We start from the raw sequence: 26,471 nt of genomic DNA on the forward strand, positions 1-26,471 counted from the left end.
ATCCGATTAGCCAGTATACTTTTCACAGTAGAGCCTGTAGAAGTTTGAAAGAATATTCAAGGACGTGGCACAAATCTCCTCAAAGCTTTTAGAAAGTAGAGGCGTTGCGTACCTCCTTCAAGATTGCCTTGATGTGCTTGCTCCAGGAGAGATCATCTGACATCAAGTTTATTGTTATCTAATTGCACAAGTACAACCTGATGAAACAGCATTCTCCTGTCACACAACCAGACATTTCAGATTTATTGCCAGGGTAATGACATCGCATACAACGCTGAGATTCCTTTTTCCTGCGGGCACGGCAGAACGACCGCTTATTGGCAGTGCAAAAATTAAAGCGTACACGGTGTAAAACATGAAAGCAAATAAAGAACTGTAAACAGATCATGAATGCAAACAAACTGACTGTGCAACACAGAGAGAACAAAAAGAAAATCAATGAAGTGCACAAGTAAGTCCTTAAATGAGCCTCTGGGTTGTGATGTGGCACCTATATCTCTTTCCTGAGAGCAGCAGTGAGAACAGAACGTATGCTGAGTGGTACGGACAAACAAACAATATACATGCAGGACAAGTAATCACATATACAAATAAATAAATGTGGTTTCATGAATATGAGTCTCGGATGGTGAGTGTGAGCGGTTCCTTTGGTCATTCAGCATTCTCTCTGCCAGTGGTGGTGCTGGCTCTCATACCCCTGTCAGAGGGATCCTCAACATGTGGACTCCCAGGAACCACTGACTCTCTCCACTACATTCTGTCAATGAAGATAGATTCAGAATGCTTCTTCACTTGGTGAGATGGGCAGCATCCTGCAAAAAATCCACATTAAAGTGAACTCTTATCCCTCCACAGGTCTGTTCCATCTAAACATCTGCAGTTTCTGGGTCTCCCAGGTGATGTTCTTCCTGGGGGACGGGGGGGAGGAGATCATTCATGTAGTTCAACCCATCCATGTAGTTGATTCATGCTTCAGTGCCTGATGTGGGAGAATCACTGACCAACAGCAGGGTGGCACTCAAGTGAATCTCTCATCACAGCCTCGGGGCTTCCTGTCTGGTTCAGTGACGAGCAGGAGGTGTGCGTCCCATTTAAACGCAGAGCCACGGTCTGGAGGGAGCTCCACTGGTTGCGCTCGGGAACCAGCGGCCAATACTCGCCGCCCTGAGCGAAGATGTGGCACCTGGTAGCGCTCGGCTGCTTGTTCTTCCTCGGTCTGTCCTTTCTCTCCGCGACCCTGCTGCGCAGAAGGTGCCCGGCGTTGACTGAGGGACAAGTCGTCTGCATTAGCGCCAGGTAAATGGCTCCCGCTTCTTTCCTGCAAGTTCTTCCCTCCAGCAAGGAAAGGTGGAGGCATGCTCAATCTCTGGAACTGGTGCAACTCGATGCTAAAGGGTTCACTCTCCACTCTGGAAATGCGCCCCGCTCCGGGCTTCTCCGTCCAGCCACCGTGTCCCACCGAGGGCCAACTGGGAGGCAGGGTTCCCCACATGGATGGGGGAGTGTGGCATTCAGGCTTAGAATAAAGGGTTGGCATTGAAAACTGAGACGAAATTTGGATCAACTAACTTGCTGGAGCATCAGTGGGGGAATAAAAGTGGTCACTTTTCTGGAGTTGATATTTCTTGGGGATCTTCGTGGAACTTTCTTCCTCCAGAGAGGCTTCTTCTCTTCATCAAGGGCATTGAAGGATGACCTGCAGTTGAGCTCATGTGGGAGCGATGTAAATGATGAACTAATGCCAGTCAGGGGCGGTGGGTGTTGCTTCTAGGGTAGGTGGCTGCCACTGCAGTTTGCACTGGGCTCCTGGCCACTGCAGTTTGCACTGGGCTCCTGGCCACTGCAGTTTGCACTGGGCTCCTGGCCACTGCAGTTTGCACTGGGCTCCTGGCCACTGCAGTTTGCACTGGGCTCCTGGCCACTGCAGTTTGCACTGGGCTCCTGGCCACTGCAGTTTGCACTGGGCTCCTGGCCACTCCCATCCTAGAGACAAGAGGGCTGACAGTACATCCAAATTAGGGTTTCTTCCCCATTTCCTAGCACCATGGGTATCCATGAAAAGGTAGTGATGTTGAAGCAAGTGAGAATGTGCCTGCTTACCTTTTGTTCACACCTTCATCAGTTCTGTATCTTGATCTTTGCTATATAAAGTGCATTATTTGACCTGCTGAATTTCCCCAGCATTATTTTTATTTTAGTTGCAGCAAGTGTGTGTTTAATTTAAAAGGGATGTAATTATTCCCTGGAGTGTAGAAGAATGAAGGGAGATTTGATCATTGTATTTAAATTGATGAAGGAGGATAGATAGACTAAAACGTAGGTAAGTTTTTTTTTCACTGAAGGGAGGTGAGATACAAACCAGAGGACATGTGTTAAGGGTGAAAGGGGAAAGGCTTGGGGGAACTTCTTCACACAGAGAGTGGTGGGAGTGTGGAACGAGCTGTCTGCTGCAGTAGTGAATGCGGACTCAATTTTAAAATTTAAGAAAAATTTAGGCAGGTGCATGGATATGGGGGGGGGGTAATAGAGAGCTATGGACTAGATGCAAGCTAGTGGGACAAGGCAGAAAAATGGATCAGCATGAACTAGAAGAGCCGACGGGGCCTTTCTCTGTGCTGTAATGTTCTATGGTTCTAAGAAGGGAACTTTTATTCTCAAAGAGCAGTTTTGAGCTGGAGTTCACTCACTATGGGGATTGTGGAAACAGAATCAAACAATGACTGTTCAAGAAAATTCAAAAAGCATTCAAAGTTGGCCAATGGAACTTACAATTTGGTTTCTTAGAGCCAGCAGTAACACAAAGGGCCAAATAGCCTCCTTAATTGCTATTCTAATTCCTTACAAAAATGGTTCAATGTTGTTCAGAATCAGGTTTATTTTCATGAATATGTCATAAAATTTGTTGTTTTGCAGCAGCAGGATTGTTCATTATAGGTGCAAAATTGCTATAAATTACAATTCTGTTAATACAATATTTTAAAAAATAAATACAGGTACACAATCCTTTATCCGGACATCTAAAATCTGGAAAGCTCTGAAAACCGGCATTTTTTTTCTCCTGGTACTGGTACAGCGGAGTGAGAGAGAGAGAGAGAGAGACAGCAGCGCGACTAGGTTGGGCGATGGGGTGGGGGGAGACAGCAGCGTGACTCGTGTGGGCGGGGGAGGAGAGAGAGATGGCAGCGCAACTCGTGTGGGAGAGGGGGAGAGAGACGCCAGCGCAACTGGAAAGGGGTGAATACGGCAGCACAATTCGGGTGGGCTTAAATCTGGGGCAACTGGCTTTTGTTCTGAAATCCGGAAAAATCCGAAATTTGGAACACACTGTCACCCAAGGGTTCCAGATAAAGGATTGTGTACCTGTAATTAGTGCAAAAAAAAGACAAAAAGACCTTAGATTCCTGGTTCGTACAGAAATTTGATGGTAGATGTTGTCTCGCTGGTCTGGGTTACTGATTGACACCAGGAGAGGACAGTGCCTCATACCAACTGGCTAATCGCCTGTCAACAATGTCCACAGTCAGAAATGTTTGCTGTGAGCTTTGGTACAAAGATGCATATACGTGGCCCTTCTCAACCAGCTGAACTGACAAAAGCCAAGGTGAATGAATAATTCAGTCACTGACCAGGAGATCAAGCCATCAGGCTAAGTGAGAATGTTCAGCGGAATGTCTGATCATTCACCAATTTGTAACTTCTGACCTGACACGTGAGCTTGGGCTAGAGCTGAGGCTATCAGATGTCATAGAGGGAAAGACATGTCAGGCATACTCCACTAAATTTGGATTGAATTTAGGATCAGGGAGGTTATGCTGCAACTGTACAAGGGACTGGTGAGGCCACATCTGGAGAGCTGCGTGTAGTTCTGGCCTCCTTAATTTAGGAAGAATGTACTTACTGGCTTTGGAGGCGGTGCAGAGGAGGTTCACCAGAGATGAGGGGGCTGGCTTATGAGAAGAGATTGAGGCATCTGGGACTCGACTCAGAAGAATGAGAGGAGATCTTATAGAAATGTATAAACTTATGAAAGGCGTAGACAAGATAGAGGTACAAGTTGTTTCCATTGGTGGGGGAGGCCTGAACTAGGAGACATAGCCTCGAGGTTCAGGGTAGTAGATTTAAGGAGGAGATGAGGAGGAACTGCTTTTCCCAGAGGGTGGTGAATCTTTGGAATTCGCTGCCCATTGAAGCAGTGGAGGTGACCTCAGTGAATACATTTAAGACAAAGTTGGATATATTTTTACATAGGGGAATTAAGTGATATGGTAAAAGGTAGGTAAGTGACAATAAGCCTATCATCAGATCAGTTGGCAGAGAAGGCTTGGTGGGCCAGATGGCCAACTACTGCTATTTTTTATGTTCTCAAATATTTCAAAATAGATTGACAATCACTCTTGTGCGCACATTACTTCTGATAGGTTTGCTTCACTGTGTACTTTTTTGCATGCCCAACAATCTCAGTGGTCTTCGAATCACTGTGGATAATATGTTTCTTTAACCAACAGAATATACTGTGGTGTGGGATTTTTTAAACCAACACCATCATACACAAGGGATGGAATACCCCCACATGAAATAAGATCAGACTCTTAAAGAATCACTTTATAATGCACAATATGAGTGTCATCCTGCTGAGTTTCTCTAGCATTGTCTTTCATTACTGTACCATTAGTTTCTGCTAATAAAAGCCATGATTATTGTTTAACTACGCCGCCTTCATCTACTTCATTAACTGGCACTTCAGCAAGTCACATGGATTAAGGATAAAGTATTTCTGCTCTAGATTGTGATTTCTGAGCTGGGGGAAGAGTCTTATGTGCTTGCTGCATTACCTCTTACAGGTGGGCTAGAGATGCTTGACAGAGTAGGTGGGTGGGGTGGGGGGGAGTGTTCTGCATATCTTCTCCTGCACTTGCTTAACCTCCATGTGCTCCAAATGCTAAGTGCCTTCCTTAGTGGTCCATCGGAATTTTGAACAACCATGGGCCAGGGATTCCCACAAGCTGCATTTTTAGGACAGCTTTGAGGGAAATATTATTTTCAAAACCTTCTGGGTTATTTTTGATTACCATTAAAGAGTAAAAGTACTCAAATCTGGACTGTTTGGGGATTGGGTCAATCTAGATTTTTGGATTTTCCGGATTCTTTGGAGGTACTTTTAAAATTCAAATTTAAGGAGAATAAACAGGTAAATGTTGATAATTTATTAAACATTTTTTAATATAAAATACAAAGTACAAAAAAAAAATTTACTTACATTTCCACGACTTCCGTTTGTTGCCCCTGTGCATCTGTGGTTCTTACACGTGCATGAGAAGTCCGAATTCTCAGGTGGTCCGAATTTCAGCTGAGAGTTTTCATGAAGTCTAGATTCTCAGGTGGTCCGGATTTCAGCTGAGAGTTTTCATGAAGTCTAGATTCTCAGGTGGTCCGAATTTCAGCTGAGAGTTTTCATGAAGTCTAGATTCTCAGGTGGTCCGGATTTCAGCTGAGAGTTTTCATGAAGTCTAGATTCTCAGGTGGTCCGGATTTCAGCTGAGAGTTTTCATGAAGTCTAGATTCTCAGGTGGTCTGGATTTCAGCTGAGAGTTTTCATGAAGTCTAGATTCTCAGGTGGTCCGGATTTCAGGACTTTTACTGCACTTGTTCCATTGACTCATTTCATAATTTCATCAGTATACATCAATCAGCTTCTTAGCAACATTTAATAACTATGTTCTACTCGTCTACGTTCTATGATTAGAATTTTGGATTAGAATGGGTCTACTAAAGAGAGCTTGTGGGTTTGTTCATCATGAACAAATGTTTCAATGTGAAACAAGGGTTTTAAGTTTAAACAAAGCAAGTGTGAAGGTATGAAAGAAGAAGTGACTGTGATTACCTGGAGAAATGCATTGAAAGGTATGATATTGGACAGGCAACAGTTAATGTTTAAAGAACTAATGCATAAACTGCTCAAAGAAATTGATACACAGCGGTAAAGTGATTCATCCATGGCTGAGGAAATGAATTATTAATAAGATTATTAGGATAATAGGCTTATACCATTGTCAGAAGCCGTAAACCTGCTGATTGGATCCATTTTAGAATTCAATAATGGAGGAAATGGAAAAGGAAAGATAGAACATGAGAAACACAAAACCAGACTCTTACTGTATAAATTTGCATAACTGAAAAGACTAGCAAGGGCAAATGTGAGTCACTTACGCACAGAGGCAGGAGAATTTATAATGGGTAATAATACAAGGGCAGAGGGATTAAACATCACTTTGAATGATGACACATAAATTCTGACAGATAAATTGACTAAGGTACGAGGCCTTGGTGAGACTGAATATGGAATATTGTATATAATTTGGACCTTCTTCTCAAAGAAATGATGTACACTGCTAGAGAGGGAATGTAGCCAAGATCAACTCGGCTGGTTTCAGGAATGAAGCATTCGCTGTTGGAAGAGAAAAATTGAGAAGATTGAGGCCATGTTCTCCAGCATTTAGAAGGGTGAGCTAAGATCTCATCAAAAAAATTGTACAACTGGATGTGGAGAGGATGTTTCTCTTGAATGAGAAGTGTTGGACCAGGGGATACAATTTAAGAATAAGAGATAGGTTGTTTTCAACTAAGTTGTACAAGTGGGTTGGAATTCTTGACACAGACATGTGTGGAGGTTTTATGTCCATTCAAAACAGTGTGGTCAGAATATCAGGGATGAGGGGATAGTGCTCAAAAATAATGTCTGAAGTAAAGATCAGTCTTGATAAATGTCAGAGCAGGCTTGCTTGTACGAGGGGCTAATCCAGCTCTTGTTTCTTATTACATTTCAAATTAGACATACAGAACAGTGACAGTCCCTTCCAGCCATGAGCCTGTGTCACCCAAACACCCCAATCAACCTACAACCCCTGTACATTTTGAAGGGAGGGAGGAAACTAGAACACTCGAGGAAAACTCAAGGAGGCGCAGGGAGAATGTGCAAACTCTTTACAGAGAGCGCCCAATTCGAACCCGGATCACTGGCGCTGTATTAGCGTTATGCTAACTACCACCCTAACAATGCCGTTATGGCACCGAGTTTCAGAAGAAGAGTTCAAAGCTTAAGAAAATACCATTGGTAATCCATGGCTGGAAAATGCAACAGGGATAAAATGGCAGCCATATGGTTTTACTCAAGTAGAGTTCAAGGGAGACCATATTGCAACATTTGCTGCAATCAAGCAAACAGGATATAGTGACATTAAATGCATATACAATTAGTTTCTCACTTCCTTATTCTGAATAAGGAACAAGCAAGAATTTCTAAATTCTGAAACATTCAACAAAAAAGTACGAAAAGTAAAAGGTTATACATCTAAACTCAGCTCAGTGCTGAGACGTTGGTTATGTATCTTTGCCAGAAAGAATGTTGCGTGAACTGCTGAACTTCGCCAGTTCTGTGTGTTGAAAAACCTTTATGAATTGAAGTCTAAAATTTTGGGGGAAAATTAAATAGGCATACTATTTGAATATGATACTGGAAATGTGAGGGTTTTCTTGTCAGGAGACGATGAACAGACTGGGTCACTTTTCTGATGATGAGAAGCTGGAGGGACTCAGCGGGACAGACAGCATCCGTGGAGAGAAATGCCCTGTCAATGTTTGGGGCCCATTATTGAGACTAAAGTAGGAAGGGGTGATGTCACATACAGTAAAATCTTTGTTATCCAGAGTTCAAGCAACCGGCAACCTCAAACAACTGACAAAAATATGTGGAAAATAAATAGGTTAAAAAACACGGAAGTTTAAAATTGGTGCACCTCGACGATAGTTTTCCAATCGTGCAATATGCAGTTTCAAGCCACTGTAAAATTCACTTACCCAGCATCTACCAATCCCCATTGGTGGCAGATACCAGGGGTTTGACCGTCTATCAGGAGTGGGGAAATGAGGGAGAGGGGTGAGGAAGCTGGGATGGTACTGGACAGAAGGTGGAGAGACAGGGAGAGGGAGACCACCGGGACAGGGGGGCAGGTTAAAGAGAAAAACAAGAATGGGAGTAAGTAGTGATAGAAATCAGATGGACATGGGGGTTACTGGAATTTGGAAAAATCACTATTCATGTAGGTTTAAGGTTGAATATGAGATGATGTGTTGTTCCTCAGGTTTAAGTTTAGCCTCATCCTGGCAATGGATCAGACCAAGGACAGACATGTCTTCGGGGAAATGCTTACGGGAATTAAAGTCATTTAGCAACTGGGATTCCTGGCCACACACAGAGCACAGGTGCTCAGCAGTTTATGTTTGGTCCCATCGATGTAGAGGAAGCCACAATGAGTGCACTGACTGCAGTGGGTTAGGTTGGACAAGGTGCATGCAAAGCTCTGCTTCACCTGGAAGGTCTGTTTGTGGTCCTGGATGGAGGTGAGGTGGGATATGTAGGGACAAGTTTTGCACTTGCTGCGATTACAGCAGATGTCCCTAAAGGGAGTTGAAGGGTGGGTGAGGAGGAAAGAGCAAACAAGGGGGTCTCGGAGAGACTAATCCCTGTAAAAAGTGGGGAGGGGTGGGGAGGGAAAGATGCGGCTGGTGGGGGGGGGGGGATTGCATTAAAGTCGACGGAAATGTGAGGATAGATAACGTGTTGGATGCGGAGATTGGTGGGGAGGAAAGCAAGGGCCAAAGGGGCTCCGTCCTCTGCGTCCAATTCATCGTCCTCCAATACTTCAGCCAACAGCAGCTTTAAGGTGCATGTAATAGGGAGGGAAGGGAAAAGGCATAAAATATAGACGAACCTCTGCTCTTCTAATGCTGGGTATCACAGGAGCATTATCAACAAATTGCCAAGACATGCAAGGAGATAATGGGGCCTAAGAAGCAGAGTTTCAGCAGAACTTTAAAGGACAAAAATGCAGAGAAACCCAACAGAGGAATTTCAGACTACATGATTTTGGCAGCCATTGGCATATTTGCTTGTGATGGAATGTTAAATTTGGAGGCAAAATTTCACGGTGTGCCTTTGATGTTGCTGAGCTGAGAACCATGTGCCATGGAAACTATAATTTAATTCTTACCCATCACTAATTCTCATCTTGAGCTCAGAAACGTGGGATAAACTGGGAAATAACAAAGCACCCTGGCAAACAGAAGCAGATTTTGTTTGGGTACTGTCCAGGAATGTTTGGCAGTGACGTCTGCCAGGTAAGTAAATAACCATTGCATGTTTGTAACTGGAATCCAGAATTCGAAAGAATCAACAGTGATAATCTTCATTTCTTTTTGTCGATCCCCAGAGTCGTGTCCTCTGTCCAAGCTGTTATGGCAGTATTCTCTGGCTATGTCATCACCTCCTCCTGCAACCATGTGATGAAAGACAGGTAAGAAAGGACTAGCTGGATTGTTTGCAGTTGTTGGAAAATTTCAGATAATAGATTTGCGACAAGGATAGACTACATGGAATCTTAAACAGGCCATTCGTCCAAACTAACTCATGCTAGTGTTTAAGCTTGATTTTATCCTCCACTACTTTATCTTGAATCATTTTTACTTTATCTTTCTACTCCTTTGTTTGTTTGTCCATCTCCCTCTTTAAGGCATCTCTACCTGTTGTCTCAATTATGATAACTCTGGATTCTTATGGTTTTCTGGGTGAAGAAGTTTATTCTTAACACCTTAATTTATTTCTTAATCACGAGTTTATTTTGATGGTGTTCAGCTATGCTGAACCCACCAGTGTCAACATTGTCTCTCAAACCTTTACAGTTTGATGTATGCAAATCAATGGTCAGAGCGTAGTAAATTTGAAGTTCTATTTCTGTTCAGTAGTTTAACCCTCTCCTTTCCTGAAGGCACTGACTATACATTTCACTGATAACAAGAGAAAAGCAGAACCCAGGAATGATTATATTCTTCAAGACTGAACATAGATAGTGACAGTGAATTCTTCATGACCTCAAAACCTTGCCAAAAAATCCATTGCAGCCATTGGAGAATATTATTAGCATATTTACCATTGATGGCATCACAACTGATCTTGTCCATGTATATAATATGTACATGCACACACATTTCAAAACTTTGAAAAACATAGAACTGAAAGGCCAATCAAACTGCCTCCCTCTGTATGCTGTGACTTACTTACTCAGATAAATTAGGGAATGAAACTGAAATATTCCCTAAAGCGCAACTCAAATACACTAGTCTCAGCCTGAGTATTCCATTACTAAAGCAGAGGATTGCTAGTAAAATCTTGGCATGTTATACCAAGTAAATTTATTAATATAGATTTACTAGTTTTTTTTTAATGGAAGCATTCTGAGGTTGATAGCTAATTTACAGAATTATTGCACTGGTGAGATCACAGTGTACACCAGACAGTGAAGGAGAGTTTCTAGTTTGAACTACTGTATTTGATTGCCTATAAAACCCACAGGCATATAAGACACCCCATTTCAGCAGGGAATATTAAGAATTTTTTTAGTGTACTTATGGTATTTATGTCTCTCAATTCCTCCTCCCACTTGCATAAGCCACTGTAAAACACTTCAAAATAAAGCAGTTTAATTTCAAACAGTTCAGAATCATATTTTTCACTTTTAATACCACTTTCTACAACGTGGAGCCTCTCCCAGCAGCAAACGCCATGCTCCCTCTGCACCCTCGCAACGACCATGCTCCTTTGGTCACCCGCGGCTCCTTACCTCCCTGCTGAAACAGCAGCGTGGCCACAGCTGGCCACGCTGCCGTACATGGCACACATCCCCCGGCGTAGCGACTAGCTCACCTGCCGCCAGGCCCGTGTCAGGCCACCACTTCTCCCTGGCAATGTTCAGTGCCCAGGGCCCGCCGCGCACAGGGTCTGCCGGGAAACTCTGGCTGGCAAAGGGTCCGCCAGGAAACTGTGGCCAGCGAACAGGAGGCTGGTTCTCCGTGTAACAGCTCATCCTCCCCCGGAGTGGGTGGTAGGAGAAGCTAAAGCACAGCCTCGTGTCCCGAGACTCCAAGTCTTTGGTTGCTAGAAAAAAACAGGCACAGCAGTATAGGTCATGACAGGCAACATATGGATCATGCTAATTTCAACCAACCTCACAGATAAGACCCGGGGATATTATTGAGCAAATTTTGGGAAGAAAAAAGTGGGTCTTATAAGCTGTCAAATACAGTAATTAAAGCTTTGAATGATACAGCACATAAAAGGTCATTTGGGCCATTTTATACAGATTATTAAAAATTATTATAATACTAAAGATTAATTATTCATTTGTTTTTTTCCCCCCAGCCATTGGATTTCAAAGGACTACGTATTATTTGGAACACCTTACATGGTTTACGATATATATGCCATGTATCTTTGTTACTGGTACAAGCAGAAAGATAATCACAAATCAACCTTCAGCACCGTGATAGACTTCCTGAAGAAAAATTCCTTGATCACATTGCACCATCTTGTCCTCTTACTTATCTGCTTGCCTATTACTGTGGTAAGGTTTTATGCTCCATTTTGAGATCTTTTGTTTGATCTATTTCAGTGTCTGGTGGTGGCCAAATGCTGCATATCTACCAGAGTTGGAGAGCATGTATGTAGAACCACAGAACATTACAGCCCAGAAAATAGGCCATTAGGGTTAGGGTTAGGGTTACCCTAACCTTATTACTCTGCCTAGTCCCATCGACATGAGCCCCATTCCATATCTCTCCATACCCCTCCCATCCAATGTATCTATCCAAATTTTTCTTTAATGTTAAAATTGAGCCTGCATTCACCATCTCCACAGGTAGCTCGTTCCATACTTCCACTCCTCTGTGTGAAGAAGTTCCTCCTAAACATTTCCCCTTTCACCTTTAACCCATGTCCTCTGGTTTGTCTCTCATCTAACCTCAGTGGAATAAAAAGCATTTACTCTGTCTGTACCCCTCATAATTTTGTACACCTCCAGCAAATCTCCCCTCATCCTTTCGCACTCCAGGGAATGAATCTGTTTAATCTTTCCCTGTAACTCAGTTCTTGACATCCCGGCAACATCCTAGTAAATCTCCCAGGAGACAAGGATGGGGTTGGAGATTTTTGTAAATTCTTTAAACTACATACATGCTTTCCATTACCTTGTTACATTGGCAACAATTTAAAGCCAGTACGTTTCACAATGAAAATCAACAGAAAGACCCATTTCATTCAGACAACCCCATGCTCATGCTTAAAATTATGATGAACCGAATCAATGAAAGTCTTACAAGCTGTATGATAGACTCAGGCCTGAAACGTTGGTTATATATCTTTCCCTCCTCTGGATGGTGTGGAAATACTGAGATTCTCCCCACTTTTGTGTATTCTTTCTTTTTCAATATTTTTATTAACATTGAAATTTAACATCCAAATATACGGATATGTGTTAAAAGTCAAAAGGATACATTACACTTTAAATCATATTATTTCATCCAAGGTATCCCACATTTTAATCAAGTAGATTATAATGTATCGACATTTTATTACAAAAAAGGAAAATCTAAACCCACAACCAGCTGTTTGGCCAAAAAGAAAAAAGGAAGACAGGATTCTTATCAGTGTAATAAATTACCTTTATAATAAATCAAAGATTATAAAATTAATTCAAAAAGGGGCCCCACAGTGTTTGAAAATTTGAATTCAAATCAGAAATTGAGCATCTAATCTCTAAATTTAAACATGACATGATGTCACGTAGACACTGAGCATGAATAGGCGGGGTAACGTCCCTCCATCTCAGTAGCACTGCCCACCTAGACATAAGAGAAATAAAAGCTAATACATGTAGCTCAGATGCCGTTAAAGTATGTCACTCTCTCCAACAATACCATATAAAGCAGGTAATGGAACTTTTGTGTATTAACTTGCTGTAGGTTCCTAGGTACATAAAATGCATGAGACATAGGAGAGAAAGAAATAAAAAAGGAAGAGAAAAAAATAATAAACATTTACAGTGGGGAAGTTAAACTTCATGTATCTAACTCGCTCTTAAATATGAATCATGCATTAAAGATTTTCAACACGTGTACAGTGAAACCCCTGTTATTTGGCATCTATGGGGATTAGTAGATGCTGGATAAATGTATCTTCTGATTGTTTCAGATTGCAAGTTGAGTGATTGGCAAACTAATGGTGAGCTATTGCCAATATTAAATTTCTGTATTTTTTACCTATTATTTTCCACAATTTTTCTTTGTCAGTTGCTTGATTTCTGGATAACAGGGGTTTTACTGTATTAGCTTCACATTTATTTGCTGTTAAAATATATTTCATCCAGGATAAGTCAACAATTCATGAGAAGCAGCCTTTCAGATGCCAACAGAACTGGCCATATTTCCTTCGTCTTTAGAAATTAGCTGAATCCTAAAGCCCGGTTCCATCTTCCCCAGGCTGTTGTATTAGAGATTCAAAGCATACCTGGAATAGATATGGTCCCCTCCCAGAAAGCTGGTTCACAACATGGGTGAGTTTACACTGTTGGCTCAGCCCACTGAAGCATGATATGGTGCTTCTATTAACTCATTCAGACCCACATTGCATATGTGTTTCCAATAATTTGAGGAATTATAGGGACTCATAAGTAAAATTTAATTTAAGAAACCTTTCAAATCGTCAGATATCAATTTGTAAAAGAGAAAATAAGAATGATAACAAGCCAAGCTCAATTGCCTAGATTTTTAAAGTGTGGATTATCAGCTCTCTGGAGTGACATTGACTCTATAGGAGTATTGACTCTATAGTACCCAGGTGAAGTTGATAGAAGATATAACTCTACAGCACAGTTCAGGCCCTTCGGCCCACAGTGTTGTGATGACCTAATAACCTGCTCTAACAACTGCCTAGAATTTCCCTTCTGCATAACCCTCCTTTTTTCATTTACCTATCTAATAATCCCTTAAAAGGTCCTATTTGTACCTGCTTCCACCATTGTTAGTTGCTACCATTGCTACTCTCTGTGTGAAAAACATATCTCTTACATCCCCCCTTGTGTTAGCCATTTCAGCCTTGGGAGGGGGGGAACCCTCTTTCCATTTACACAATCAACACCTCTCATCAACTAGTATATCTCTATCGGGACACCTTCATCCTCCATCGCTCCAAGGAGAAAAGACCAAACACCAAGTAATAAGTTCTAATCTCTCTTCTTCATAAAAAATTGGAAGAGATTTGTCAATGTGATATTTTTGTAGAGTGCAAATCAAGGGAGAAGTGAAAATGGCCCAAAGGATTATGTATATGGAACAAAATAGCAGTGCCTCACAAGGGGCTTGTTTCTCCTTTCTGGATAGTGCATCTCCCGTCATCCTGCCCCCAAAAGGTGAACAACCAACCACTAAACATGCTCCAGTTCAACTCCCTTCCCTGAAAAGTATCCACTTGGTTGAGGTTCCAAAAAGTTGATATGGAGAGAAAATCTATGATGTCCAGCATTTGAGGTATCAAGGAAGTATGAAAAGAAAAAGAGATATTTTAAGAGCTACAAAACCTCAATCCAAAAGGCTGTTAAAGCTATGTTGAGGTTGTCCATTGTGTCATCAGAGTTTAGATTGTTTTTCAGTTCTTAGTGTTGAAACATTATTTGCATGGAGAGAGTGGGGGAGTCAAGTTGGAATTCCAGTATACATACTACCAATGAAAAAATAGTTTGGTCTTACTTCAGTTTCTCTCCCACTCTCTATATAAACTACACCCTAGCTCTCATGACATTAAAAGATTGATGCTTAATTACGTTGCCTGATAAAATTCCTTGCTACTGTCAACTTCTTCAGCACTTTGCCAGGAAGTATTTTTTCTGACTCCCCCCCTCCCCCCCAAAGTCTCCCAGCCAAATGGCTGTTTTTCATCCCTCAGCCTGGTAACAGCCAAGGGGATTTTAACTCTGCGAGACATCAAAGTTGACCGGCACTTTGTCAGGTTTTCACTGAGCAACAATTGGAAGAGTCTGAGTTGACTTCTCCGGCTAAGGAAGAACCTCTACAGTCCCGCAACCATCAGAGCTGAGATCAAGAGACGTGGAAGAGCCAAAACAGTCTGATCAGATCTACCCACCCTGTGTCATTTACAAACTCGGTATGGTTGCCGCAACAGTATTACAGCGCTAGTGGCTTGGGTTTAAATCTGGCGCTGTCTGAAAAGAATTTACACCTTCTTCCCGTGACCTGTGTGGGTTTTCTTCAGGTGTTCCTGTTTCCTTCCACCCTACGAAACATATGGGGTGGGTAGATTAATTGGGTGGCACAGGTTTCATGGGCCAGAAGGGCCTTCTGCCATGCTGCATTGTTAAAATAAAAAAAGAACATACATATAAAAAAAGAACATACATATAAATCTCAAAGAAACTTTCCAATGTGCTTCACATGAAATGAATACTTGAGCAATGATTAAATGCACGCAACTGTTTTGCACACAGAATTCTACAACAAGGCTGGTTAATTGAATTACAAAACTTATTTTGTTGAATATTGCATGCAAATATTATCTGAAACATGCACAAGTAGGTCTTTGGATTTAGATTTATAAACAAAATAGGTTTAAAAGGCTATCTGCAAAATGGAAAATAATAACTAAATTTATTTTTAAATTTAGACATACAGCATAGTAACAGGCCATTTCGGCCCATGAGTCCATGCCGCCAAATTTACACCCCATTAACCTACACTCCCAGTACGTGGGAGGAAACCAAAGACCCTAGAGAAAACCCACGCAGGCACGGGGAGAATGTACAAACTCCTTACAGACAACGCAGGGCTTGAACCCCGACACAGTCCCGATTGCTTGCTTTAAGTTGGGTCTAAGGGCAAGGTGAGCTGGGGTTGGCAGCAATGGCTGTGATAGTATGACTTTAAAACCGGTGGGAAACAAATAAAACTGCGAGGCTGGAATCTAAAACAAAAACAGAAATGCTGGAAAAATTCAGCCAGCTAAAAGTGAAACCATTTAATATTTTGGGCCATGGGCTCTTCCTCAGAACTGAATAATAGAGAAAGCAAGTTGCTAATGTTGTGAAATTTGGGTGATTTTGTCTCGTCTGCCTTTCTGAGATGTTGAACAGATCAGAATATACAGTAAAAACCTTTGGTATCTGGCACCTATGGAGATTGGTAGATGCCAGGTAAGTGCATTTTCCGGTTGCTTGAGATTCCATGGTTGTATGGATTGGCAAACTAATGGTGAGGCGTGCCAATTTTAAACTTACCATGTATACTTGTGTAATAGTCGATACCATGTAAAACTCAACCTTCTTATTTTTGTTCCAAAAACCTATATTTCCCCATATTGTGTGTAAAAGTCGACCCTCCCCCCCTATTTTTGGCTCCGGCTACCCGCCCAGTGGAGCTCCCGACGTCCTGACTGTGAACTCTCGCCTGGGCCCCGGCCTACCGTTCATTCAAGTACCCAACGCCCTGATCACCGAGCCTCTGGCCACCCGCACATCCGAGCTTTCGATGCCTTGACCGTGGACTTACTACTCAGTCCCAGCCAGCCGACTGCCCATCTGAACTTCCCATGCCCCAATCGCGGACTTACCACCTGGTCCTGGCTGGCCACCTGCCCACCTGAGCTCTCAACACTTGAACGTTGGAGGTACTTATTGCAGTCAATAGTATTCGTGTGATAGTCGACCCCCTAAATTTTACCCTAAAAATTGGTGCACAAAAAATTTGAGTATTACAGTATCTATTTTTTTTACCTGTTTATTTTCCTTGATTTTTTTTGCCAATTGCTTGAGGCTGCTGGTTGCTTGAATTCTGGATACCACAGGTCTTCCTGTACAAATGAAAGAAAACAGAGAGAAATAGCAAGCACAAGATCAGTCCCAATGCAAACAAAGAGTGCAAGTTATCTGAAGTTTACTCTTGGGCCCTGCAACCTGAAACATACCTTGACAAAAAAAATGAGACATTGTTCCTCGAACTATGCAGGAGGTCACGGTCAGAGAGGTCAGAGTAGGGTGGTGAATTAAAGTGCCCAGCAACCAGAAATTCCTGTTGGTGTTCCACAAAGTGATCACCAAATCCACATGTGGTTTCTCCAATAGAGGGGATTGTGGACTTCCCCAGTAGTAAAACAAAATACTGTATATTATTATTGAAATAAAGTTTCAAATGTCAATTTTTAAAAGAAAATTATTATTTCCCTAAATATTTTAGAGTGAAATCAAAATGAATTTTAATACCTGGCATCTACCAATCTCCATAGGTGCCAGATACCAAAGGTTTTTACTGTATATTCTGATCTGTTCAACATCTCAGAAAGGCAGACGAGACAAAATCACCCAAATTTTAATTCACAGATGCAATTGACTTTTCCTAAAAGTCCCCCAGTGAGTGAGTACTGCAGTGGTAATTCTACATGATGCCAGTATGGAATGCTCCATTCTCCATTATGTAAAGGGGACTTTCTTTGGCCTTGTATGTTAATCCATTGATTCTTCCACCCATGTCATCTTCCCATCTCCTAAATCGGCCAATAGCCTTGCTGTGGACCAACCTCAGCAAAAACTACCAAATTGCTGTGGAAGGAATAAAAATCGCTGAATATCTGAAATAATCTTTATAGATCTTCAAGCAGGGTAGAACAGGGACTGATTGTGGATTCAGTTTGATCCCTGCAGATTCCAATTGCTTTATTTTGCCTGAGGTTGGTAAGACAACAAGAATTAGTAGCTTTGTTCCCCTCCACACCCCTCTCCCCCCCCCACCCCCCCCCCCCACCACCACCCAGGTTCCCCTGAATTCAAACTTAAGAAACCAGCAATTCACTTGAAGATTGAAGTAAAGGCAAATCTACTCATGATTTTTCTTTTATTTGTAGTTTTATAGAAAAGGCCTCGGGGATTTCTTCCTGGGATGTCTATTCCTGGCGGAGCTAAGCACTCCATTCATCTCCTTTGCTAAAATACTTAGCCAGGTTTGTATCAGTAACAGCTAAAGTAGAAAACAAATGTCACAGAGTGCAAATAATGATCCCAATTAATATATATATATATTTTTTGGAACAGTTGAAAAAACAGGACACCCTGCTGTACAAGATCAATGGTATCATTGCTTTGGTGACTTTCTTCATCTGCCGTATCCTTGTGTTCCCCTTCATGTACTGGGCCTATGGTAGGCAGTACGGTATTGACACCCACATGGTCCCTTTCCACATACCTCTTCACTGCACCATTGCCAACGTCTTACTCATGGCTCCTCAGGTTTATTGGCTCTCGCAAATCATCAACAAAGCTGCAAAGACCATGAAGACTGAATAATACAACAAAAGAACACCGGCCACCCCTTGAAAGGCTTTCCTGTGGAAATCTGATGAGTAATTTCTATTTCACAAATATTTCACAGTGCAGCCTTCTTATATTGGGACTTCTAATGCCATCAAGCAATCTGCCTCTCCTATTGCTGTACGACAGAGGACATCTGGGTTTGTAGATGCACTGCTGGCCATCAGAAAGTTAGGTACACCTTAATTTCCAATCTGTTAAAATCTCAAGGATTTTATGAAATGACTGCCATTTGTATTTTGAAGATTCCAAAAGACCCTATTCAATTGAATGAAAGATATTTTAAGGTTATAAACTGGTTCACAATAATGGCTTTGAGCTTGGTTCTTATGAATTCAAACCTTTTTTATGATAATAAAAGTATTTATAAAAAACATTTTAGAATGCTGACATTTCCAAACAACTCTCAAACTCTCATGAATAGTAATTTTCACCTTCACAGATGCATCATTTGAGTTTTTCAGAAATATGAACCTGAAGGGAACAAAGCCATCCATCTTTCTCTCATACTGAATTCCTTCTGCCAGTTGGTTGGTTACTTAAAACTATTCTTTGTGAAGAGATTCAGCAGGAGAATTGGGAAAGGGGTGTGGTAGTTGATGTACGTGAGAGAGACAAAGAGTTGCAGGAGTAATGGGAGCTGGCATCAACTGAATGGGTATCAGAAATATATAAAATGCCTTGCACAGACAACTTCTTGATAAGAACCTCCCATTAAAATTCCCCTTTAGCTTTCAAGAACTTCATAACACATACTTCGAAATAGAAAAGGTGCTCACTACATTTGTCTCAAGATATCATTTTGCATGATTTCCATGGTCTTGAGTCTTAATGTCTGTGGCTCCATTGGTAGAACTTCCTTCTATGTGGTAATACTCTGAGTGAATACCAGCTAAGTCTTTTTGAGTTTAACATGATTTAGTATAATTTGCAGATGGGAAGATGATCACCCATAAGAACAGAATGTGAAGCAGGGAAGCCACTGAAAAAGTTTGTTGTGAAAAAGGTTCATGAGTGTGAAATCACGAACCTCCAAATTCAAGGACACTTTCTTTCCAGCCATTATCTGTGCAAGTCAGGGTCTGCCTAGTATAATGTAGATTGATAAATTTTAATAATATATTACACGTATTTTACAAGTGAATGCAGATTTCATAAATACCACCTCAAGGGCAGTGTGGTGCGGCCCCCTTATCAGGACAAACCTGAGCTTGCTAGTAAATTTCCCATTCTCCAGATTCTGTGACTTGATGTACAAGTCAAATGTTTAGAGGAAAACAGGATATTATCTCTTGAAGTGACAATGAAGGAATATGAAGTTACGCATGACTAAATCAAACCAGGCTCCAAATGTTAAATTCTTAGAGAAGTAAAAAGCTCATAGTAACAGGGACTGCAATATTTCTTGGGTGCCACTAGAAGAGTCATAAATGTTTAATTAAAGCAAATGTTTTCAGACTGCTGGTGCCAGAATTAGGGAAGAAAGGCAATGACAGGAACCAGCCGGGTTACTAAGATTGAGGACAGAGAACTGGATATAAGCAGAAAATTCTGACCAGTTGGCACACTCACTTATGGCAGCTGTATGATGGCAGCGCACCATGTATTAACTGAGTTCTCAAGTTTTGCAAAAATTGTCATTTTGATCCTGGTTGAGGTCCTGAAATTTGTTCTAATGTTCGGAAGGCAAGGAAACTTAATCAGGCTCCTGAGGGAAACTCAAATTAGTAAACTAGGGTGTGTTTGTTCTATTCTGCCTGATCTCTCTCTCTGTAAATCTGCACTCTTGCTGTGTTTTTACTACTGTATTACATGAAGGTTGACTGTCTAGACTGTTTTCAAAAAAAAGATTTTCACTGTATTTCAGTACATGTGGCAATAAACTTGAATCTGAGATCAGGAGACGGTGATATTTAGAGTCAAATAGACCACTGAAGACTAAATGGATTGTGAACTTTGAAGTGGAAAAATGAGGTAATGTTGCAGCTCTACAAATCTCTGGTGAGACCATACTTAGAATATTATGTTCAGTTCTGGTCACCTCATTATAGGAAGGATGTGGAGGCTATAGAGAGGGTGCAGAGGAAATTTACCAGGATGTTGCCTAGATTAGAAAATATATCTTGTGAGGCAAGGATAGCAGAGCTAGGGCTTTTTTCTTTAGAGCGAAGAAGGGTGAGAAGTGACTGTTGACAAGATTCTGAGAGGCCTAGATAAGGTAGACAGCCATCACCTTTTTCCCCAGGGTGGGAGAAGCAAGCACCAGAGGACATCCGAACAAAGTAAAGGGAGGAAAGATGAAGGGAGACATCAGGAGAAGGTTTTTTACAATAAGTTGTGGAATGCAGTGCCAAGGGTGGTGGAGGAGTCTGAAACAATAGGGGCATTAAAGACAAACTGAGACAGGCACATGAATTAAAGAAAAATAGAGGGTTAAAAGGTGGGGAGGGTTTTAGCTTTTTTAGGGTTAGGTTGGCACATTGTGGGCTGAAGGGCCTGAAATGTTCTATGAAAAATCTATTTTACAGGAAAGTTATTGACTTACAGTGTCCTCCATAATGTTTGAGACATTTGGTTTCACAGGTGTTTGTGATTACTCAGGTATGCTTAAGTGATTCACTGGTGGAGGTATAAGAGAGTTTTAATCACATTTGGTGTCTGTAGTTGCTATTTTTCAACATGAGGACCAGAGTTGTGCAACGAAAGCCATTATGAGACAATGCCCAAACCTTAGGATGACCAAAATCAAATGTTTGGAACATCATTAAGAAGAAAGAGTGCAGTGGTGAGTTCAGTAATCGCAAGGAAGATCTCCACTGCTGATGACCGAAGAATTCTTATCATAATGAAGAAAAATCCCCAAATACCTCTCCAACAGATCAGAAACACTCTTCAGAAGGCAGGTGTGGACGTGTCAATGACTACAGTCCTCAGAAGACATCATGAACAGAAATACAGAGGCTGCATTGCAAAATGCAAACCACGAGTTAGCCACGGATTACAGTTTAAGAAGAAATATTTGAAAGAGCCTGCAGAATTCTGGAAAAAAGTGGACAGATAAGACCAAGATTAACCTGTATCAGAGTGATGGCAAGCGCAGAGTATGAAGCATAAAGGAACTGCTCAAGATCCGAAGTATACCACCTTATTTGTGAAACATGGCAGTGGGGGGAGGTGTATAGAAATATCTTATCTGCTCAAGTTCAACCAAATGTCTCCAAACTCATTGGATGGTGCTTCATTCTACAGTCAGACAATGATCCCAAACATATTGCTAAAATAACAAAGGAATTTTTCAAAGTTAAAAAATGGAAAATTCTTTTTTATTTTTGAAAATCTTATTTATAAATCATAATACAGGTCAATACATAACATTTTATCCCATATAACCCCCACACCCCTATCCCACCCACTCCTCCCAATCCCCCTCTAAACTACCCCAAAAGAAAAAAAAGAAAAAGAAGAGGAGATCAACTAACATAATACCGTTCAATTATTTGCCATGGTTTGGGACAACACCATCAACGTATGGGAAAAAATATTAATAATTAAATTGCATCTATTCCATATACGGGCTCCAAGTTTTAACAAAAAAAGGATAATTATATGTTATCTTCTCCAAAGAAATACAAGATCTCATTCCCACGTGCCATCTTTGAATACTCAAATTAGTCTAATTTTTCCAAGTAATTGCTAGACATTTTCTAGCCACAGTTAAAGGCAATCTCAAAAATTATCTAATTTTAACTCCAAACTCAATTTCTTAATATGACCCGATAAAAATATCATATGATCAAGTGATATTTTAAATTTAAATGTAGCTTCCAAAAATACCTTAATTTTATTACAGAAAGGTTTAACTGTCTCTCATAACCAAACCGAATGTAAAAAAGAACCCACTTCCTGCTGACATCTAAATCAGAAGAAATATATTTATATTTCCTTAATTTCTCTGGAGTCAAATATAATTGATGGATAAAATTATAATGAACCAATCAATACCTTACATTTACAATTTTAGTCATACTGTCCTCACATATATTCATCCAATCGTCCTGAGAAATAGATACCACCAAATCATTTTCTCACTTCAATCTAGATGTATGAACGTCTGACTTAAGCATTTTATTCTATAATAAAGCATACATCTCAGATATAAATCCTTTCTAAATTTCAAATTTAGACTGTCTAGGTAGCCTTAAGGTACACCCAGAATTATCCAATAATAATGCTTTAACCTGATAATAAGAAAAAAGAGTACTCGAAGATATGTCATACTTCTCTTTCATTCAAATAACCGCTTCATAACCATCTTCTACCAATTTAATTCCTTTCTGTTCCCACAACTTCAAAAGTTGATTATTAACCTTAAAAGGAAAAAGCTTAGTCTGAAACAAAGGAGTTTTAGCTGAAATTTTACCTTGAGTACCTATAATTTCATTCTTTTTATTCCATAATTCCATTAAATGTTTTAACACAGGCAAATTATAAATAATAACTGCGAATTCCATCATAAATAAATTGATCCATCTTCTTCTCACCAATCTGAGATCATTCAATATTAGCCCATATCAAAGGATTATCCACTTGAAACATCGTATTAATAAATTTCAACTGTGCTAATTCATAATTCTGAAAATTAGGAAGTTGCAAACCTCCAAATGCACATTTCCAAATTCTGTAATGATACCCTTGCCATTTTATCTTTCCACAAAAATTTCCTCACCAAAATATTCCAATCTTTAAAATTTTTTTGAGGAATCCTACAAGGAATAGACTGAAAAAGATATTGAATTCAGGGAAAGATATTTATTTTAATTCAATTAACACATCATATCAAAGTTACAGGTAGATCTTTCCACCAATTCAAATCATACTTAATTTTAGACAATAGAGGTAGATAATTTAATTCATATTGTAATTACTATCTATTATAATACCTAAATATTGAATACGATCAGACCATTTAAACTTCGTAACATGCCTACAAAGCAAATAATCCATTTCGGCTAAAGGCATAATTTTACTTATTTCCCCAATTAATTTTTTTATCCCGATACTTCCCCATACTGCTCCAATCTTTCATGTAAGATCCCCAAGGACTTCAAAGGTTGTGTTAAATATATCAGAACATCATCAGCAAACAAATTTATTTTATATTCATCAGCTTTCACCTTAATACCTTTAAATGTACTACCCTGTCTAATCATCTGAGCCAAAGGTTCAATGACCAATGCAAATAGAGTTGGTGACAAAGGGCAGCCATGTCTAGTCGATCAAAATAACGCAAAAGGCAAAGACACCTGTACATTTGTCACCACCCTAGCAGTAGGATTTTTATATAAGGCCTTAATCCAACCAATAAAAAAAAAGGCCCAAAATTAAACTTTTCCAAAACTTTAAACAAAAAACTCCATTCCACTCTATCAAAGGCCTTTTCTGCATCAAGAGAGATTTCCATTGGTTGGTCAGTCTGTTCCCAAGGAATTACATTATCTGCTGAATATCGAGATAGCGATTCCGTTTAGTTAATTTGAAATTGCAGTATAATTTGTTACAAACGTGTAAGTTTGAGAAATTATTACAGAGAACTAAACAGCGATATTATAAATTGGGTGAAAGAGCTCATAAAATTAAAAACAGAACAAGCTTCGAAACCAATAAATGCTATTAGACATGGCTCGATGACTACGTATAAACCTCAGGAAATCAATGATGAGTTTTGTATGTTTTATGAGAAATTGTATTCCTCTGAAGTATTGGAAGATGAAGTGAAAACTGACAATTTCTTCTCGGGTTTAATTTTGCCTTCTTTGAAGGATATGGATATTGAGGATTTAGATGCTTCCTTTACTATTAAAGAATTGATGGAAGCACTTCAGTCTAAGCCGAGTGGCAACTCCTCAGAGGATGATGGGTTTACTTCTGAATTTTACAAGGAATTTTTAGGATTTATCAATTCCTTTATTGATGGACGTTCTGGGGCAAGTGGCAAAGACTGGGTCCTTCCCGGACTCTTTGTCTAAAGCAATTATTACCATTATTCTTAAGAAGGATAGGGACCCCTTAAAGGCAGGATCCTATAGAGCTATTTCTTTATTAAATGTAGATTATAAAATTGTTGCCAAGGTTCTGGCTAATAGATTAGCCAAATATTTACCTGATTTGATTCATAGAGATCAGGCGGGTTTTATTAAAAATGGAAAATTCTTGAATAGCCAAGTCAGTCACCCGATCTAAATCCAATTGAGCATGCCTTCCATATGCTAAAGAGAAAACTTGAGGGGACAAGCCCCCAAAACAAACAGGAGCTGAGGAAGGCTGCAGTGGAGTGAAACACGATAGGCTACAGATGTTGTGATTGTAGTTAAAACACCGAAATGGTGGAGACACTCAACTGGTCTTTTCAGCATCCATAGGAGACAAAGGTATATCGCTGACACTTCGGGCCTGAGCCCTTCTTCAAGGAAACATCAGAAAAGACAGAAGCAGGATGTATCAGAAAGTCTCAGAATTCAAACAATGGGGGGGGGGGAGGAATCCAGACCAACAAAAGGTGTTCATTGGATGTGATAGGTACCAAGTAGAATTTAACATGTCTGTGCGAAAGGAGACAGGAAATGGAGAGAGAACAGGGGAAGAAGGGGTAGGGATGGGGGTTTAACGAAAACCAGAGAAGTCAATATTAATACCATCTGGTTGGAGGGAGCCCAGTTGGGAAGATGAGGTGTTGTTCCTCCAATTCTCGCAGTTCATGAGACCATGGACAGACATGTCAGGAAGGGAATGGGATATAGAATTGAAATCACAGACATCAAACAGTCATTGCATGCAAGGGATATTCAACAAAGTACTAAACATGACGAATGACATATCATTGCTGTGTCCCAAACATTATGGTGCCTGAAATGAGGGAACAATGTATAAAAAGTGCTCTCATTTCGACATGGTCAAACCAAAATGTATACAAATAACCTTGAATAAAATCTGGAATGTTGACTTTAATCACATGTGAATTGTTTGATAACACATTTAAAACTGTGAAGTCAAGGGGCAAATAAAGGACAAAAGTGTCTTTGTCCCAAACATTATGGAGGGCACTGTTCAACTTCCTATTTCTCTTCGGTGTCCATGTCAGCTTATTCAACGGCACTCGTTTAGATATTCAAATTATTAACATTAAATTTGCATATATTCTAAAATTGCATGTCCTTTGTACAAATTCACTTTTCCGCATCTCTGTTCTCCTATTATTGTCAGCGGATTGGCGACAGGTGTTGATAATTTCATCAGGAGGCTTTTTGTCAATGGCAAGAATCTCATCATTATTTAAACCATGCAGTTGGAACAAAAGTACATGTGGATGTTTGGATCAGGAGGATGACTTCATTGTAGCCTTTCAGTGCACTGCAAACATCCTCACAGGTGGGATAAGTATGTACCTGCCAATATGAATTATATTTTACAAGATTCCATCCTCATGGAAAGAGAATGTAATTCATTCACCTTTCCAATACTGACAAGATCCTGCCTGACAAATGCACTTTTGGGACGAAGGTGTCTCTAAAAAGGCCACCATTTATTTCCCCTCCCTAATTTTGGAGTTGATTGTGAGTTGCCTTTCTGGACCCAATGAAGATGTTGCTGGGTAGGGTGCTTCAGGACTTAAACCCCAGTAAAGATGAAAGAAATGCCAAAACACAAAAATGGCAACAAAAATCAAAATCAGGTCAATTGGTGTCTTGGGGAAAAACCTGCAGTTGGCAATATTTTCATGAGCCTTCCATATGCCTTTCTTGGTGGTAGAATACAGGCTCAGAAGGTGCTGCAGATATACATATATGCAGTGTATTTTATAATGCAGACACTGTGCCATTGGTGGTCTATACACATTCAGGATGGTGGTCGGTGCCAATCTTCTAAATTTAAATTTAGACATACAGCACGGTAACAAGCCCTTTCAGCCCATGAATCCGTGCTGCAAAAATACACCCAGTTGACCTACAAGCCCTGTATGTAAGGGTGGGAGGAAACCAGAGCACCCAGAGGAAACCCACGCAGACACAGAGATTGTACAAGCTCCTTACAGTGTGGGATTCGAACCACGGTCCCAATTGCTGGCACTGGAACAGCGTTGAGCTAACTGCTACTGACATGGTCTTTGCCCTCAGACAGCTCCAAGAAAAGTGCAGAGACAAAACAAAGGACTCTACATCA

The 26,471-nt window shown here is 40.5% G+C and overlaps 2 protein-coding genes across 2 annotated transcripts in view; one reads left to right on the forward strand and one right to left on the reverse strand.

Moving 5' to 3' along the window:
• vps53 (VPS53 subunit of GARP complex) overlaps window positions 1-26,471 on the reverse strand; it is a 300,014-nt gene that overhangs the window by 261,879 nt on the left and 11,664 nt on the right. Inside the window, exon 3 of the mRNA XM_069912007.1 lies at window positions 16,668-16,744. Within this exon, the coding sequence (XP_069768108.1) occupies window positions 16,668-16,744 (77 nt within the window). The remainder of the gene's footprint in view (window positions 1-16,667; window positions 16,745-26,471) is intronic.
• LOC138749938 (TLC domain-containing protein 3A-like) lies at window positions 1,058-25,259 on the forward strand. The gene is made up of 5 exons (XM_069912011.1): window positions 1,058-1,296; window positions 9,267-9,350; window positions 11,252-11,453; window positions 17,792-17,887; window positions 17,979-25,259. The coding sequence occupies exons 1-5, from the start codon at window positions 1,175-1,177 to the stop codon at window positions 18,228-18,230; spliced, it is 756 nt and encodes a 251-aa protein (XP_069768112.1). The 5' UTR covers window positions 1,058-1,174; the 3' UTR covers window positions 18,231-25,259.

The sequence above is a fragment of the Narcine bancroftii genome, chromosome 14 (assembly GCF_036971445.1).
Source record: "Narcine bancroftii isolate sNarBan1 chromosome 14, sNarBan1.hap1, whole genome shotgun sequence".
Taxonomy (NCBI): domain Eukaryota; kingdom Metazoa; phylum Chordata; class Chondrichthyes; order Torpediniformes; family Narcinidae; genus Narcine; species Narcine bancroftii.